The 18,652-nt window shown below is 34.2% G+C and overlaps 1 protein-coding gene across 9 annotated transcripts in view; it reads right to left on the bottom strand.

The window, feature by feature from the left end:
- LOC6053284 (guanine nucleotide-releasing factor 2) overlaps positions 1-18,652 on the bottom strand; it is a 136,403-nt gene that overhangs the window by 6,884 nt on the left and 110,867 nt on the right. For 5 of the 9 annotated variants that reach the window (XM_038255692.1, XM_038255681.1, XM_038255672.1 and 2 more), the window contains 7 exons: positions 16,094-16,117; positions 15,117-15,345; positions 10,425-11,205; positions 9,927-10,095; positions 1,490-1,513; positions 479-647; positions 49-417 (listed from right to left, as the gene is read on the bottom strand). In XM_038255692.1, the coding sequence (XP_038111620.1) occupies positions 49-417; positions 479-647; positions 1,490-1,513; positions 9,927-10,095; positions 10,425-11,205; positions 15,117-15,345; positions 16,094-16,117 (1,765 nt within the window). The remainder of the gene's footprint in view (positions 1-48; positions 418-478; positions 648-1,489; positions 1,514-9,926; positions 10,096-10,424; positions 11,206-15,116; positions 15,346-16,093; positions 16,118-18,652) is intronic. The other 4 variants (XM_038255663.1, XM_038255661.1, XM_038255656.1 and 1 more) reach the window with 4 other exon arrangements.

The following is an 18,652-nucleotide window of genomic DNA, read 5'->3' on the forward strand; positions in this document are numbered from 1 at the left end:
CAAACTTTAGGATTCTAGTTTGAAGTTCAGAAAAATAAGTCCTCTCACCAGTACGACATCTTGTTGAAATGCTCGGTGAAGGTCGTCAGATTGGGCGAGCGCTCCTCGTTCTGTTCCTGGGCCCAGATCAGCACCTCGGGGATCTCGATCTTGTGGAACAGCTCGGCGTCCAGCAGCGTCATCTGTTCGGCGATCTCCGCCGACTTGAGGTCCAGCAGCGTGGGGAGCGACGTCATGACGGCCCGCGACGACAGCGTCACCAGGCTGGGCTCCTTCAGGTGTTTCGCCTTGTACAGGCGCACCTTCTCGATGTACTTTACGCGCAGCAGCTTGGCCATCGTGAGGTGGCCGGCGCAGACCAGCTGGTACACAAAGTTCATCAGGATTTCGAGCAGCCGGAGCGACAGGTCGGGACTCCTGCGAAGGTTCACGGTAGGATTAGGTTCGGTAACCTCGAGAAAATGGAACTGGTACTTACGTCAGATCGTTGACCACGCGTACCAGCAGCGAGAAGGACTCCTTCGCGGCCTTTTGCTTGGCGTCGATCATCTGACAGTGGAACAGCGAGTACCGGTGGGTCAGCTTCTGGATCAGCTCCAGCGGCGAGATGAACGTGCGGAACGTCGTGATGAAAGCCTCTCCGTATGCTGGGTGTGTTACGTTGATTATTTTTGTTGAGTTGGTTATTTATGGAAAGTAGTAAAATGAGAATGATTATTAAAATGCAAAGGTTATCCCTGAATATTTTTTATAACTAACACCATTTATTTTAGGAGCGTGCAGAGTTTTGAAACGAAGCGTAAAAATTTTAGCGTTTTTACCGTCAAAAATACGAATTCATCGAAAAATAGTTCATGCTTAACTGTTGCGGCGTAATGTGTCGATGAAAATAAAATTATCTAAGCTACCAAAGCTCAAAAAATCAAAATAAATTTTTACCATTTGTAACAAAAATAATGAAAAAATATTGAATCAGAAACGTGTTAGGCGCTCTCTTTACAAATCTCTCTTTAATTTTCTTTACATAAGATTACGGCGAGAGAGTAAAACCAAAAAAAGAAGGAGAACGAGAGAGTTTTCTCAAAAGAGAGTTTAAAACAGAACCGAAGAGTACAGGAGAGCAATTCTGATGAAGAGAATTATCGTTATTTGCCGCAAAAGCAATCGCCGAAAAACAATTGAAATGAATAATTATTTAGCTTATATTAGTGGCAAAGCTTACTCATAAAGTTAACAATTGCAATAAAAAGCAAAAAAAAAAACAAATTGTCAAAGGCGATAGTTTGCAAATTAAATATGTTCAAAGCAAATTCAAACCTAACTTCAACAAAAAATAAACATTTTTAAGCTTAACTAAAAACCATGATTAAATGAAAACTGAAACATTCTACAATATGATCAACACTATCGATTTCAGTGAAAATTGCACTGGCATTTTTCTTCTTCTGAAAACAACGACACTGACTGATGTTAATCGTGGAGCTCTTACCATCTTCTAAAAACTCATCAGTTACTGTTTTATTTATTTTTATTACAGAATGTGCCGATTTTTTTTTTAAATTTAAAAACATTTAAAAGTGCGCCAAGTGGTGTTAAATTTTTGTATTTTGGGTGGTGATGGTGGTGGTGGTGTTCGCGTTAAGGTTTTGGTGACATTAACGAGGTGTGAGCGACAAAACAACGGGGAGAAACGAGAGAGAAAAGGGAAAAAACAATCATGTGGAATCCAATTAGATTTGAAAAAAAGGTGAAAATAAAACGATTGCATTGGGGGTTTCGTGAAGATTTGCGTTTCGCACTGACAAAAAAAGTATTATTTTTTAAGCGACGAATTCAGGACAGAAACACACACATTCTAAGCATGACCCCATTAAAAAAAAATACGCCACTTCTATGATTTTTATAGGTATCATTTAAAGGTGATGCCACGATTTTCTGTTTTTCATTTTTTGTGTGAAAATAGCCATAGCCTCACGAAAAATGCAGGATGGAATGTCTCACAAAAAATACAAAAATCACTTATCAAAACGTTTTTTTTAAAGCTGTCATGAACATGAATCTGATGTGTTCTATCAAGGGTTAAAAGCCGAAGCCGAATGCCGATGTCAGAGCCGAACTACCTGAGGGTTCGAGCTTGTTACGATATAATAAAACGTCTCTTTCGAGTTTAAGCCGTCACATTGAACGGAGCCAAACCAACGTCTTTTAATTTAATATCCGGATAGTCTTATTACCTAAGTGATTAAAACATAATAACTGGCGACGAGGAAAAGGAGCTCAGACGGATTTTATTGTCCAGCGTGAGCAAAACCGTAAATAAAAAAAAAAAAAAAAGAGATTCCTTGATAAGCAAAGAATCTTGGTAGATCAAAAATTTTTTTTTTTTTTTGATTGATAGTGATTAACTTGGGCCTGAGATAAGGTAGAGTAATCGCAGGTGAAAAAAAAAAACAAGGTTGTGCAAAAATACAAAAAGAAACCCATTTTGGCGTAAAAGTATATAAAAAAAGAGTCTTTTGTTAAGTACTTTGTAAGCGGTATTCACACCATTTTGTTTTATTCGACAGGCCTTTTGTTCTACATCTGCTGCAGCTTCTTTTTCTCGACGGTGCAGCTCTTATTTGGAAGCATCTCATCTTGGTGAAAAGCCGGTGCCGGGGCGATAAACTAGCCGTAATTTCTTCAAAACGACGCCAGCGTGGTTCAGCACGTGGAAGACCCAGACGAACGCTAGTTCGTTGAAGGGAATTGAGCTGGTGAGCTGATTGCGCGGCGAGGTCGCGTTTGCACGTGAGAAGTGAGATCCTTTGGTGAGCTTCGATTAGGACCGAGGTGAGAAGTGCCGTTCTGGGTGATATATTGAAGCAGCGTACGTGAGTAGTTTTAACTCTTCTATTGTTCGACGATGTCGACCCCTGGAATGATTGGAACAATAGACCATTACCACGCGGGTAAATCTTTCGCTAATTATATTAAACGCTTTGAGATTCTTTGCAAACTCAATAAGGTTACTGAGGATACGAAGAAAGATTTATTCATTTCGCTGTGTGGGGATGCGGTGTTTGACGAAATCATGTTGCTATTTCCCAACCAAGACGTGGACAAACTAAAATATGAGGATATTGTGGCTAAATTAAAATTGCGTTTTGATAGAACCGAGCCTATCTTGATGCATCGTTACAAATTTTATAAGAGATCGCAAGGGCCTAATGAAACGGGCGAAAATTTTGTGCTTGCTATAAATTTATTGGCTGAAAGCTGTAATTTCAAAACGTTCAAAGACGAGGCGATAAGAGATCATTTGATTTTCGGTTTATATGACCAGACGCTAAAGAAAAAGATTCTTTTGGAGGATGATATTTCGTTGGAAGAACTACAGAAACTAATAATCAACACAGAATTAGCTGGAGAAAGGGTCAGATTTTTAGTGGGTGAAGTGCCAAATAATGGTGAAGTGCTTTCGATTAAACATCGTTTGGGAGAACGTAGCAGTCGTGTGGTTAACAGAGGGGGAGGCCAATTTAATCGGTATAGATCTAGAAGTAGAAGTCGCGAGTGGGAAAGGCGCGGTAGACGTGAAAACTACAATGGCGGACAAGATCGTAGCATGCACAGTACCGCCATTTGTAATTACTGCAAGCGTGTTGGTCACATACGTAGGGAATGTTGGTTCTTAAATAATACAAGATCGGTTAAGTTTGTTAAGCTTGAGCAGGAAGAAGAAGATCAAAATGAGCGACCAGTGAGTAAATTTGATAGACTGAGAATTAACGATTCCAAGGATGAGTCTGATGTTGAATGCATGATGATTTCAAGCTTATCAAATTTAAACAACATAAGTGAACCTTGTTTTGTTGAGGCAATCGTACAAAGTAGAGAATTATCAATGGAAATCGATACAGGATCAGCAGTTTCTGTTATAAGTGAGATGCTTTACAATAACCTTTTTCGTCACGTTCCTGTTTTAACTTGTAATAAGAGATTGATGGTTGTTAATGGTGATAAACTCTCCGTAGCTGGTAGAATTTCTGTTGAGGTTCTTTTGAATGGGTTCAAAAGGAAAGTGGACTTGATAGTGTTGAAGACAGGTCAGGATTTCATACCATTAATTGGGCGCAATTGGTTGGAATTCTTTTTCCCGGATTGGAAAAACAATTTTGCTAACAAACACGAGATAAATAATTTGGCCGTTGATGTTGTGCCTAGTGACATAGTAAGTCAAATGAAAAACAAGTACAGTAAGATATTTAGCAAAGACTTTTCTGAACCAATTTTAGGCTACGAAGCTGATTTAGTTTTCAAACCGGAACAACCCATATTCAAGCGTCCATATCAGATACCGTATAAATTGAAGGAAAAGTTTGTGGAGCATTTAGACATGTTGGAAAAGCAAGGAGTCATTACACCTGTGAAAGCGAGTGAATGGGCTTCCCCAGTGATTGCAGTGGTAAAGAAGGATGATGAAATTAGAATGGTAATAGACTGTAAGGTTTCATTGAACAAAATTTTAATACCGAACACTTATCCTCTTCCACTTGCGCAAGACATATTTGCTTCTTTGTCTGGTTGTAAATTTTTCTGTTCACTTGATTTGGCTGGTGCATACACTCAGCTATTACTTTCAAAACGTTCTAGAAAATACGTTGTGATAAACACATTAAAAGGGTTGTTTATTTACAACAGGTTGCCGCAAGGTGCATCATCTAGTGCTGCTGTGTTTCAGCAAATTATGGAGCAAATTCTTGGAGGTTTGGACAGGGTTTGTTGTTATTTAGATGATGTCTTAATTGCGGGAGAGACATACGAGGAATGTTTGTGCAAATTAGAAATGGTGCTAGAAAAATTGACAATTGCTAATGTTAGAGTAAATTTTAAAAAGTGCAAATTTTTTGTTTCTTCCTTACAATATTTGGGACATGTTATTACCCAAGATGGTTTACTACCAGCACCAGAAAAGCTTTCCACAATTAATAATGCTAAAGTACCTAAAAACGTAAGTGAGTTAAAAGCTTTTCTTGGGCTTATAAACTATTACAACAAATTCATCCCAAGTTTATCTACAAAATTACGTTGTTTATATGGTTTGTTGAAGAAAAATGTTCGTTTTGACTGGACTGATGAGTGCAATGAAGCTTTTATTAATAGCAAAAATTGTTTATTGAATGCTAACATTTTAACATATTATGATCCCAAGAAACCCTTAGTAGTAGTTACAGATGCTTCATCTTATGGATTGGGAGGTGTTCTAACACAAGTAGAGAATGATGTGGAAAAGCCAGTGTGTTTCACATCGTTTTCATTAAATTCAGCACAAAGGAAATATCCCATTTTACATTTGGAGGCGCTGGCACTAGTTTGTGTTATTAAAAAATTTCACAAATTTTTATTTGGACAGAAATTTAAAGTCTTTACAGATCACAAGCCACTCTTGGGTATTTTTGGAAAGGAAGGCAGAAATTCTATTTATGTAACTAGATTACAGCGTTATGTATTGGAACTTTCAATATATGATTTTGATATTGAATATCGTCCAGCATCTAAGCTTGGAAATGCGGATTTTGCAGTCGTTTTCCAATTGAACAAAAGGTGCCAAGCAAGTTTGATTACGAATGTGTAAACAGTTTGAATTATTCAGATGAATTGCCGCTGGATTTCAACATTATTTCTACAGAAACAAAAACTGATAACATTTTGATCGAAATTATTCATTTTTTAGATAAAGGTTGGCCTAGTAATATTCCAAAACAGTTTAAAAATTTGTACTCACAAAAAGAATCGCTGCAATTTGTTGAAGGAGTTTTATTACTAGAAAACCGGGTTATTATTCCAGATAAACTAAGAAAGGCAGTTTTGAAACTTCTTCATATTAATCACAGTGGTATGGTAAAAATGAAACAGTTGGCTAGGAAAACGGTTTACTGGGAAGGTATGAATAAGCAAATAGAGGATTACGTTAAAAGTTGTAACTCTTGTGCACAAATGGAAATAATAAAAAGCCAGAGAATTTGGGTAGTTGGCTGCCTACAAATCGACCCTTCAGTAGATTGCATGCTGATTTTTTTTATTTTGAGGGAAAAACTTTTCTTTTGATTGTTGATAGTTTTTCTAAATGGTTAGAAATAGAATATATGCGTTTTGGTACTACTGCAAAGTTAGTTAACAGAAAGTTTGCAACAACGTTTGCACGTTTTGGGCTGCCCGATGTAGTAGTTGCTGATGGCGGACCGCCCTTCAATTCAAATGAATTTATCACATTTTTGAAATCTCACGGTATAAATGTTATGAAAAGTCCGCCATACAATCCGGCGAGTAATGGGCAAGCAGAAAGAATGGTTAGAGTTGTGAAGGAGGTTTTCAAAAAGTTTTTACTTGACGATCAGACAAAATCCCTGGAAATAGAGGATCGCTTAAATTTATTTCTTATTAATTATAGGAATAGTTGTCTTAGTGCTGAAGGAATGTATCCATCGGAAAGGATTTTTGCTTATCAACCTAAAATGCTTTTGGATTTGATTAATCCAAATAAAAGTTATAAAAATTTCATTGACAAAACTCCTGAAAGGATAGTTATACCAGACAAAGGTGAAAGTTTTGAGCCAGATTTATTTGACAAGTTAGTGACAGGGGATAAACTGTTCTATAAAAATAATAAATTAAAGCATGATTTTCCGAATTGGTTAGAAGCTATATTTATCAAAAAACTTTCTACCAATGTTTTTCAGATTTCCCTGAGAGGTCATGTTTTGACCGCACATCGTCATCAGCTAAAAATGGTGCATGTGCCGCAGCATAAGTCGAAGGTGATGTTTACCTTTGGCAGCAACAAACGAAAACGAGACTCGTTAGACGAAGAGGATGAGTTTCGCGGGTTCGCAGAGCAGCAGATTTTACCTGATACGAGCCATCAACATGTTAAAAAGGCGCGTTCCGAAAGTTTTAAACGAACTATAGTTACAAGATCAATGAGAAGAAATTGTCTGGATACAGAAAAGAATTGAATTATATAAAGAGTAATGAATAAGCATTCCTAGTGCAATCGATTATGTTTGTGTTCTAAATTTAATCATATGTTGTGTATTTTTGAATTAATAATTCTCTAAAGAATTAGCTTTAGGAAGGAGAACTGATGTGTTCTATCAAGGGTTAAAAGCCGAAGCCGAATGCCGATGTCAGAGCCGAACTACCTGAGGGTTCGAGCTTGTTACGATATAATAAAACGTCTCTTTCGAGTTTAAGCCGTCACATTGAACGGAGCCAAACCAACGTCTTTTAATTTAATATCCGGATAGTCTTATTACCTAAGTGATTAAAACATAATAGAATCTATTATAGAAAAATCACCCTTACATTTTACCTTAAAAAATCTAAAAATCTTATAGAAATGGCGTGTTATTTTCGTTCAGTGTATTTTTCAGAAAGTTCGTCAAATTTCCTACACGTTTGTCTTGACCGATTTTTGTTTTGTTTTTACAGAAAGATTTGCAATAGGATTAGAAAAAATGCCAAATTGCCCTTGGTCAAAAATGTAAACAGAAAAACAAAAAAAAAAATATTCAGTTTAGACATTTACTAGTTATTTTAAACATTTACAGATTTTTTAAAACGTTGATTTGTTTTTTAAGATGATATTTGTTTTACAAAATTATGTATTTCTTCCAAAATTGTTTTTTTTCCACGATTTTTTCAAACACCCATTTAACAAAATAAAAAAAAAATAATATGAGTGTCAACTGTGGAAAATTTCACATAAATATGTTAAGGGGTTACATACATGTAAATCGGCAAAAATGTCAGAGGTTGGTTTGAGCACACAATAAAACTTTTTTCAAAATCTGTTTTCAGGGCATTTTGTACATTTTCATCTATTGACAAAACAAATTTGAAGACATTTGGTTGTATCATTGCCGAGCTATAGCTATTTGAAATTAGCAGTTTAACAAAACGAGTGCCACGATTTCTCAACATTGCTTTGACCAAATCGGCTCAAAATTATGGTGAGGACTCGTTAAACCGGTCCCGTATGCATGACGGAGGCGAATTTTCAAAAAGTTTATTTAAAAAAAAGACAAAAATATTTTTCTGTTTTTCATATAAAAAACGGCAGTTTTTTTTTTAAATTTTTGTATTTTTTTTTAAATTTCAAATTTCAAAATCGGGCTTCGTTATTCACACGGGATATGTCTTGGTAGTCTTCATCCAAAATTTGGTCAACGCCAATTTGGTCTGTCCCATCTCGAGATATTATTGTAAATCAACTTGGTGATCAGAGAAAAACGCTCAGAAAGTTAGACAGTTTGCTTTGCGCAAAATTCTGAGCTTAAATCGTCTCTAACTCAGTTAAATCATGAAATATCTTCATGAAACTTTCAGGAGTGGTTGAAAATCATCTTTTAAGTGGATTTAATAAATTTTCTGTAATATGAAACTTTGTGATTTTCTACATGTATGTAACCCCTTAAACAGTGATGTTTTTTTACGAAGTAGTCTTATTTTCTGAAAATACCATATTTTATAGATTTTTTTTTTTTTAATTTGGGTGTCAACAAATCCTGATTTGCATAAATTTGTTTACTATAATTTTTTTGTGCAAGGTTTTTAGATTTACTATATTTTTTAAAAAGTACTCAAATTAAAAAAAAAACAATTTTTTTTGTTGTTTATTATATGGAATTCAACGAAGCCAAAGAATGCATGAATTTATTCAACAATGAAGTTTTCTTTACCAAAGCACTCTAATTTAAAAAAAAAATTTCAATGGAAAATACTTAAATTTATGGTATTTGCAATTTGGATTTCAAATAAAGTCTAAAATTACATGAATTGTTGCAACGCTGATGTAAATATTTTTTATTTTTTCACTATATTATGTTTTTTTTTTTTTTTTTACAAAATTATGTGTTTTTACAAAATTATGTACTTTCACAAGATTTTGTTTTCTCAAAACAAGCCCATGAATTTTAACAACGGTAATGTTATTTTTTAAGATACTTTTTTAATATTTTGTTATTTTTCACAAAATGTATGTATTTTTACCAAATTATGTATTTTTTTTATAAAATAGTGTATTTAAAAAAAAAAACAATTATAAGGGGTTTAAAATGGAGCCTAATGTTGCATTAATTGTTGCAATGGTGATGTAATTTGATAAAAAATTTGCATTATGTTTTTTATCCCAAAATTATATACTTTCACAAAATTTTGTTTTCACAATAAAAAAAAAGTAAAGCCCATGAATTTTGACAACGACTTTTACAAAGGTAATGTCATGTTTTTTTTAAATAAAATGCTTAACTTTTTACAAAAAAAGTGTTTTCTTCGAGTTTACGAATTACCTAATTAAAAAAAAGCTTGAACTGTTCAACTTTTAAATGCTTCTTAATGAAATTTGGTTTGATTCAGAGAAAACACCACATAAGTGTCGAGAGGTCGAGATGGCTATTACGACGTATTGTAAACTTAAGGAGGTATTAGACTATGACAAAAAAAATCGCAAACTTGTTAGCGGCAAACTCGCAAACAAAACTAAAAAAGATTTTTTTTCGCAAAAATAACAGATTTGATCAAGTTGCGTTCTGCAAAATTCTGGAATCATCCAGACAGCCTTACAATTCACTCGAAAAAAAAATGTCCCGATTGGTATAGTTGTGGCCGAGAACCAGCGAGTTGAAGTTACACAGCAAAAAAAAGTTGATTTTCACATCAATTCACATGACTTTAAAGCTTTTTTCTCTGTAAGTACGAAATTCAAAGCTTCACGAAACTCCCCCAAAACTGTCAGTGGATATTGAACGCTATGCGCAACTCAGAAACGAGCCAAAGGGTTATTCGTTTGCGAACGTGTGTGAGACGTAAAACAAAAACATATTTTTATACAATTGTGGAGTGGAAAAAAAAAACAAAAGATAACTCCCCTCAAGCCAACTTACCGTCTGAAATCTTCTGCACGCGGGTGGCGTGAATGATGAGCGCGTCCGTGTGGCCCCCCTTGACGTCCGGCCCGTCCTCGTTTTCCTTCTTGAGTACCAGAAAGCTGCCCACGTCCAGCTCCTCCATCAGGTTGATCGACTGCTGCTGCTCGAGGGCGGTGATGCCGTTCTGATGTTTTTTTAAGAATACATTTTGAGGTTAGAATTTTGCTTAAGGTGTTGAAATAGAAGTAATTGGAACACAAACGCGTTTTTTTAAACATGCATGGAAAAAGTTAAGAAATCTGTTAGAACATGCATGCAAGCACAAGCAATCGAGTGGTTTCATGAAAAAATAGTAGTGAAACATCAGGCGTCTCCACCGCAAACACTGTGTCTCCGTGGAGACGCGTGATGTTTAACTCATTTTTTTCAAGAAACCACTCAAAGAAACCTCAACCAATTGCTAGTAAAACACCCTTCAAACTGTGTTAGAGATCAACGCTAAACGTTAAGCACCTTATTATTGCGCCTAAGAACCACTTCAACCTCGTCGTCGTCCGATATCCGGCTGGAAGCGTTCGGTCCGGCTTTCGATCCGCTACTGTTATTGCTGTTGTTGTTGTTGTTGACTAGAACATTATTAATACTAGGACTATTGAGATTCGTCGTCGTCGTCGGAGCTCCCACGTCCGAGGGAGTCCGCGAATGCTGCTTTTGGCCATCGCTGCCCAAGATCGTCGTCGTCGTCGTGGCGTCACACAGGTGCAGGTAGTCCTCGTCGGAGGGCCTCTCCTGCTCGAGATTATTGTTGTTAGCGCTACTACTGTTGAAACTGTTGTTAAACTGCGTGTTGTGGTGATGCGGAGAGTTGGGAGAAGTAGTAGAGGCGTTCAGGGAAGTACTAGAGTTAGACGCTAGAAGGTGGTGGTGGTTCCGCTCATCTCCGGCCACGGGCGATACCTTGATTTTGGTGGTCGTCGCGGTCGCCAACCCTGCTTCGGCCGCCGAGTGGGGGTGATTCTTTGGTGGGGGCGTCGCAAGTAACGTTCCGACCGAGGACGTCGACGACGGGGAGGGGGACGAACAGCTGTGGTGCTGGACCGGCGACGGTGAAGACGGCAGCTGTGGGTCACCGTTGTTGCCAAACACTTTGGGGCTGGCGGGCGGTGTCGATGTGATGCTCGGGGTTTTGCTGTTGATGCGTTGGCGCTTCGGGGGGAGCGCCGGTGGTTTCACGCTGAGACCCGGTGAGCTCGGGGGTGACACCGGGAGGGGCGTGATGCGCGAGGGAGATAGGCTGGAAGGAGATTTGGGGCGATAAATGGTTAGGAATTGATCAAATTTAAATAGTAGTTAATGCAACAAGTTGGAAGAGGTTTTTTTTCGGCATGAGTCATACATTTATCAAACGAGGTTCACCGAGTTGGATAAATACGACGAGTGATGAAAAAATCAAGTTTTGCAACGAGTTCCATACAACGTTTTTGCAATTCCGAAAAAACACCCTTTGAACAGGATGATTAGACAAATGCCCATGCATTGATTCAAAAAAAAATGTTGAAAAGTATAACTTTTCGTAACAAGTGCTGAAAAGTCCAACTTTTCGTAACAAGTGCTGAAAAGTTCAACTTTTCGTAACAAGTGCTGAAAAGTTCAACTTTTCAGCATCCATTTCAGTGTTGAAAAGTAGAACATTTGTTTTGAAAAGCGTTACTATTCGATTCTGTGATTTTTGGTACAGAAAAGTAGGCTGTTTCGTCGTTCAAGAATGACATATTTGTTCCTCTCGGTGAAGATGCGTAAAAATACTTCAATAATATATTATAATATTTTTATAATTAAAACAAAAAGTGTCCAAAAAAATCTCAAAAATTTCAGTTTCTTAATATTTCTGAAATTCCATAATTTCCAAAAAATCTGAATTATTTAGGTTTTTAAAATTCCTACAATATCTAAAATTCTTTAAACTTTTAAAATTCCTTGAATTTAAAAAAAGGTAAAGCTTCTAGTTATTTATAAATCCTAAAAATTTCTTAAATGAAACCCAATACCAAAAACAAAAAAAAAAATGAAATTCTAAAATAACAGAAATTATTTTAATTCCTTAACCTATTCAAATACCTATATTAAGAAATAGGTGAAATTCTTCATATTTCTTAAATGTCTAGATTTCCTAAAATTCCTAGAACTCCAAAAACTCCAGAAATTCCTCAAATTCTCAAACTAATACAAAAAATCCTGAAATTGAATTAAACTCTTATAATTATGATATTCCAAAAATAATCAAAATGTTAAAATACCTGATATTTAAAAAAAACTATGATTTCCAGAAATACCTTAAAAAACTGGGATTCGAGATTTTTTTTGAAAACTTCTGGAATTTTGAAAATTTTAGAAAGAAATCTGGAGTTTTTTTTAAAGGTCCAATAAACCAAATTTCCAGTTTATGCTTTTTGGGTGTTTTTGAAACCGCCTTGAGTCAGGGGTATTAAAAAACACCCAAAAAGCAAAAACTGAAAATTTGGTTTATTGGACCATTCAAAAAAAAAAAAAACTCCAGAAATGTTAAAAAATTCTGTAATTTTAGAATGTTTGTACTTAAGTACTTTGCTAAATATCTTTGCGGTATTTTTTTAATTTTATTTTTTTTTTCAAGAATTTAAACCTTTTGGAAATTTCAATGGTTTTTTGGATTTGTTTTTATATTTAAAAAATCTGTGATTTAAAGAAATTGGAATTTCAAATATTTAAAGAATTACAGATTTTCAAATTTTAAAAGTTTAAGGTATTTTTGTAAATTTAGAAATTTTTGGAATTTAATGAATTTCTGAAATTTGATTATTTTGGGAATTTCTGGAATTTTAAAATTTTGGCGATTTCTGAAATCCTCAAATTCTAAAAATTATTATATTCCAGGAATTAAAACAAAAATCCTAAAATTTCATGAATTCTTAAAGTTTTTAAAATAACAAAAAATCCTTAAATATTTTGAAATTTCTAATGCTTTTAAAATTTCTGAAATCCCGGATTTTTAAAGTTCTTTAATTGAAGAATTAAAAAAAAATCAAAAGAAAAACAAATTTTCATAAAAATATGAATTTCCACTGTTAAAATTCAATAAAAGTCTAAATTTACAGAAATTCCTCAGATTCTAAAATTTGTCAATTACCTTTATTTTCTTTAAATACCAATCAATAGAAAATCATTTTCTTTTAAAATTCTATAATACTTATTTTTTTATTTTATTATTTTAAGAATATTTGAAGAACTTCACTGCCGTTCTACGCATAATTGTCCCATGTTCAAAAAAGTGGAACTGATAAAAACGCGATTGAAATTTTTCGATCGATTTCTGTCTTTCTACGCATAATTGTCCCGTGGGTTCCTATTCGCCCTATGTGTCCCTAATTGCCCCAGTTAGCAATTTATCACCCTTATTTGAGATTATCTTGCTATACAACTGGTAAACAAGACATAATGCTTAGTAAAACTGATGATTCCGTGTTAGAAAATACTTGGTGGGATAACTATGCGTAGAAGTTTAACGATGGGACAAACAGACTTGGTGTTGTTTTTAATGAGTTTGCGAACAAAGTACCAGATTTTATGTGTTTTTCTTAAAGTACACATCAAACTAAACATAGAAATGTAATAAAGTCAAATTCGTCCAAAACTGACATGGGACAATTATGCGTAGAACGGCAGTTCAGGTTTATGGAATTTAAGAGTCTCTAAAATTCATGGATTTTAATATTATTTTGTGGATTTTTCATAGTTTATGAAATTTGAAAGATTTTAGGGTATTGGAAATTTAGAAATTCATGGAAATTGAGAATCTGGAATCTGGAAAAAAATCTGGAATTTTTAAAATTTAGAAATTTCTGTAATTTTAAAAACTATTACATAGAGCCATTCCACCTCAAATCAGGAATTTTTCTGGTACTGTTGTGCTTTGCATATATGGAGCCAATTGTACTCGATAATGACATTTGAGAAGAGCGTAAGTTATTTAAATATTTTTGTATTTTGTAATTTAAAATTACTGTATCTCGAAGCCGTTGCATCGTATAAACAAGTGGTCAAAGGCAAACTTGTAGGAAATTGGACGGACTTTCTGAAAAAATACACTGATAGAAAAATACGGGCCACTTCCATGTGATTTTTCAATTTTTAAGCTTAAAGCTTTTTTGTGAAAAAAGCCTAAATGCACGAAAAATGCAGGATGGAGCAACTCTCCTACAAAGAATACAAAAATCATTTACTAAAACTATTTTATTGAAAAGTGGTCTAAGCGTCAAAATTTTCAAAAACCGATAGTGGGAATCGAATCCCCAGACAATTTTACATAAAAGTCTCCATATTGACCATTGTCCTATGTCCAATTCTTTTGAAGATACAGCGGTTTAAAAAAAAATGCTGAAAAAATAGGTTTTTTGATGTTTTTTTGTTTTTTGCAATTTCTAAATGACAGACTTGTTTTTCAGTATCGAAAATATTTTTACTAGAAAGCTCATCCAATTGCCTAAAAGAAATTTGAAACTATTGGATTTTGTTGAATTATTAGAATAAATTAAATTTTATGAAAAGGAACAAAAAATTAAAGAATTTTACTTTGGAATGTTTTAACTTAAAATTCTTTTAATGCTGAAACACCAGAAATTCCTTTAATTCATATTTTCAAAAATTCATAACATATAAAAAATCTCTGAAATTTCATGTTTCAACATGTTAAATTAGTTTGGAAGTTTGAAACAGTTTAATAATTAATATACAAAAAATGCTTCGATACAATCTGCCTCAACATTAGACAAAAAAAAACTTACTGATTTCAATTTGTTTTTTTTTTTCTATTCAACTCTGTTTGGGAAAAAGATATGTATGTAACAGTGTTGTAACATGTCAGAATTTTTAGTAGCAGAAATGAGCATTTTTTCATTTTTTTAAGTTTTTTGACATTCAATTGATTAATTTAATTTTTTTTTAATATTAGGGTTTGACATTTGTAATCCCGAATCTGACCCGCCGCCTATTACGACGGTCGTTGGGCGGTGATCCAGTAAAGAACTGACCGTACAACAAAAAAAAACTATAACAATCATTAAGAGCATCACCACCGCAAGGTGCAAACCTGGTGTCTAAAAATGCCACCATGCCGTTTAAACCGCAGTTTCCATTGAATGTGTTATTTCGAGGGGAACTGAATCTTACCTCATCGTTTGACTGTGGCTGATGCTGTGATTGCTGGACCCACTCGTCATGGACATCGTCGTATGCTGCTGCTGCTGCTGCTGCTGATGGTGGTGATGGAGCGTCTGCTGCGACAGGTGCTGCTCCCCGCCGCTGCTGTGATGTGACAGGTTGTACGTGTGCACCGAGTGGCGCATAAACTCCTGGTGGTTCTGGGTGGCACTGCCGAAGATCTCCATGTAAGCCATAACTGTGGGAGGGAAAGAAGGATCGAGATTTTTTGAGTATTTTTTTTTTAATTAGAGAGTTGGGGATAGTATCGGATCTAGATACGGTAGAAGGATTTCAAACAGGTTTTGTGACGCAACCTCGAACGAATAAACAGGAAGGAAGAGAGAAGAGTTGGTCACAAAACGCAAAATAGCAGCGCGAGGAGGGTCGGAAGCGGTCCAAAAGCAACGCAACGGAGTTTGGTAGGTTTTGGTAGCAGAGAGATACAGAGAGAGAGAGAGAGTTAGAGGAACACGGAAAGAATACACAGTCGAGGAGGAGAACTAAAACATTTATGATTGTGGTAGGTACTTTTTGTTTAGATCGATAAGTTTTTTTTAAGGGGTAAGTGTGGCCGAATTGTTTGTTGTTGTTTGTTCAGACAGGCATCTCTATAGATTGTATCAGTTCGTTCACAGATTAGCATCCTACGAGTAAAACAAGTTTCTTCTAGTGTATGTGCACATGGTTTGTATCTGTGTTGTTTGTTGTTCAGTATAAGTTTGTAACTGTGATGAGCATATGGTATTCGTGTGGAACCCCCAAGAATGAAGAAAAAAGAAGATTATCCCTCGTTTATAGATCAGCAAAAAAAAAAAATAGACAAAACTATTACACCAGCCAGAAAAAAGAGTAAAACAACACAGATTCAAGACACTCGGCTTTGCACACACACACACGCAGACACTCTCTTGCCTTTACCAGGACTGATACACGCGGCGACTTACCTGAATAGGCCACACTTTGAAACACTAAAGTGTGTAACAACACATACAAAAGTGGATTAGATACTGAGTGTGAGGGATGTCGGCTTTTGCGGGATGATTATTACAATTTATTTTTTAATCAGATGTTTTAGATTTACGAAGGAATGATGAGCCAAGGAGTGGGGATCCAAAAATGGGAAATTAGAACACACGTGACGGAAAATATGTTGGAGAAACCCAAAACAATTGGACACGTAGTTACAAAGAAACAGTAAATAGTATTATTTTCCGTTGTTTAAACGTTAAGGATAAGGATTATTTAGTTAAATTGTTCATCAAAAAGACGAAACCCGATAAAAATTGCCAACAACTGAAATATATTGAACATAAATCGAGTTTTGGTCAATGATATTAGGGCATCTCCACCACAAAGTTCTAAACTTATAATCTAGTAAAGTGTTTGTTTTCAATCAAATATGCGCTGACCGGCAGCGAAATTATGGGAAAGTATAATTTGTATCAGACTTCGTTTTTGCTTATCTCCGTTCCTTAACTGTGTTTACTTAGTAAATAAATATTTTAGCAAAGTTTAAATACACCTCAAATGAAAGACTAATTCGTTTATAGATAAATTTATACTTAATCAAAAATCTAATATAAGGTTAAATAAACAAATTCGAATTTCAAAACTTTTTCGCAAAAAAATACTTTTTTCGTTGAAATATTGAAACCATGGCTCGTTATTTCATTTGTTAACTTTTTACTGGATTTCGTCATATATAAACTATGATTGTTCGATCTAGGTTGCTTAGAAATTGATTAGGCCGTTGCAAATATTTTTGAAAATTTTTGTCCCTCGGCTCTGGGCGGGACATTGTTATTGAAATAATTGTTGATTGTTCGATCTAGGTTGCTTAGAAATTGATTAGGCCGTTGCAAATATTTTTGAAAATTTTTGTCCCTCGGCTCTGGGCGGGACATTGTTATTGAAATAACAAGCCATAGTTTTAGCATTTGCATGGAAAAAGTGTTTTTACACTAGTTCAGTTGTTTTGCAATCATCAATTTTCAAAAAAATGAAAGATTTGACAAAAACAAAAATTTAAGCCAAAAACAAATTTAAACATCGAAAAGTTTCATGAAATTTTAAAGTTTTTTGAAAAAATATTTTTTTGCCTCCTTAATTTTTTGGGCCAATTTTGAAAGGGGGGGGGAGAGAGACAAAAACTTTATATAAAATTTGTACCAGCCTTTAAAGGAACTACCAGGACAGGACATTATTAAAAAAATATATTGAAAAGGTAGCGAAATCAAATTAAGCAAACTTAAAATAATTATCAAATTACATCCAAATACTCATTTCAAACAAAAAAAAAAACATTGAAAAGGAATTATTAAAAAATAAAAAATAAGAATAAACTGGGATTGTGAAACAAGCATTTTGCAATTAAAATTAAAAATAATGCTTTATTAGTTGCATAGGAAATTATTATTTTAAATCCAAGGTGATTGATAAGTCTTTGTGTTTCTTAAAGAAAATCAGATCACAAATTGGTAAGGTTGCTTTATGTGTATAAATCTCAATTTAATGTTTGTTTAACTCAGGTTAGTAATATTTTCAGTATAATCAGTATTCAGTATAATTTTTAGTGAATTTTACAAAATTACCAAAAAAAAACTCAAGCTAAAAAATCATTAGAAATCCATTTTTTATATCTGTTGTCAGCAAACCAATCTTCAATAGAAATGGTTTGACATTTACATATAAATTTGTTGGACTAAATTTTTTTTTATTTGTTTCAAGTACCTAATAAGGACCATTGAGAAAAGAAATGGTAGACGATGAATCTCAATTTAATGTTTGTTTAACTTAGGTTAGTAATATTTTCAGTATATTCAGTATTCAGTATAATTTTTAGTGAATTTTACAAAATTACCAAAAAAAAACTTAAGCTAAAAAATCATTAGAAACCCATTTTTTATATCTGTTGTCAGCAAACCAAACTTCAATAGAAATGGTTTGACATTTACATATAAATTTGTTCGACTAAAATTTTTTTTATTTGTTTCAAGTACCTAATAAGGACCATTGAGAAAAGAAATGGTAGACGCCAATTTGTAACAAAAATTTAAATTCTCGAAATATTTTTTTTTTTGAATTTTTGTTTTCTTTTATATGTTTTAGGGGACAAATTACCGCAACTTCTGAGCCATAGAAAAGTATGGACACACATTTTGCCGCAGAGTTATGATTTAAAAAAAAATGGAAATTTGACTCAAATGTTTTTGGTGCATGCGGTGTTGTATACAAAATTAAATTTACAATCGAAAAGTACTTTAAGACCCTTAAAGTTTAATTTAACTGAAAATTCAGTATTATTTTTTTATAAAAAAAGTGTCCAGGATTGTCCATTCTTGAAAATATTTTTTTATCGAAAAGTTCCAATAAAATTGCCCAAGAGTTGCTAAAATACAGTGAATAAAAAAAGGAAATAAGAAAATTTTAACATTTGTAGTATTTTTTCCAAGCAACCTCCTTTTCTTTAATTGAAAAATTAATGGTTCTATTTTCAATATAAA

Source organism: Culex quinquefasciatus, chromosome 1 (assembly GCF_015732765.1).
Source record: "Culex quinquefasciatus strain JHB chromosome 1, VPISU_Cqui_1.0_pri_paternal, whole genome shotgun sequence".
Classification (NCBI taxonomy): Eukaryota; Metazoa; Arthropoda; class Insecta; order Diptera; family Culicidae; genus Culex; species Culex quinquefasciatus.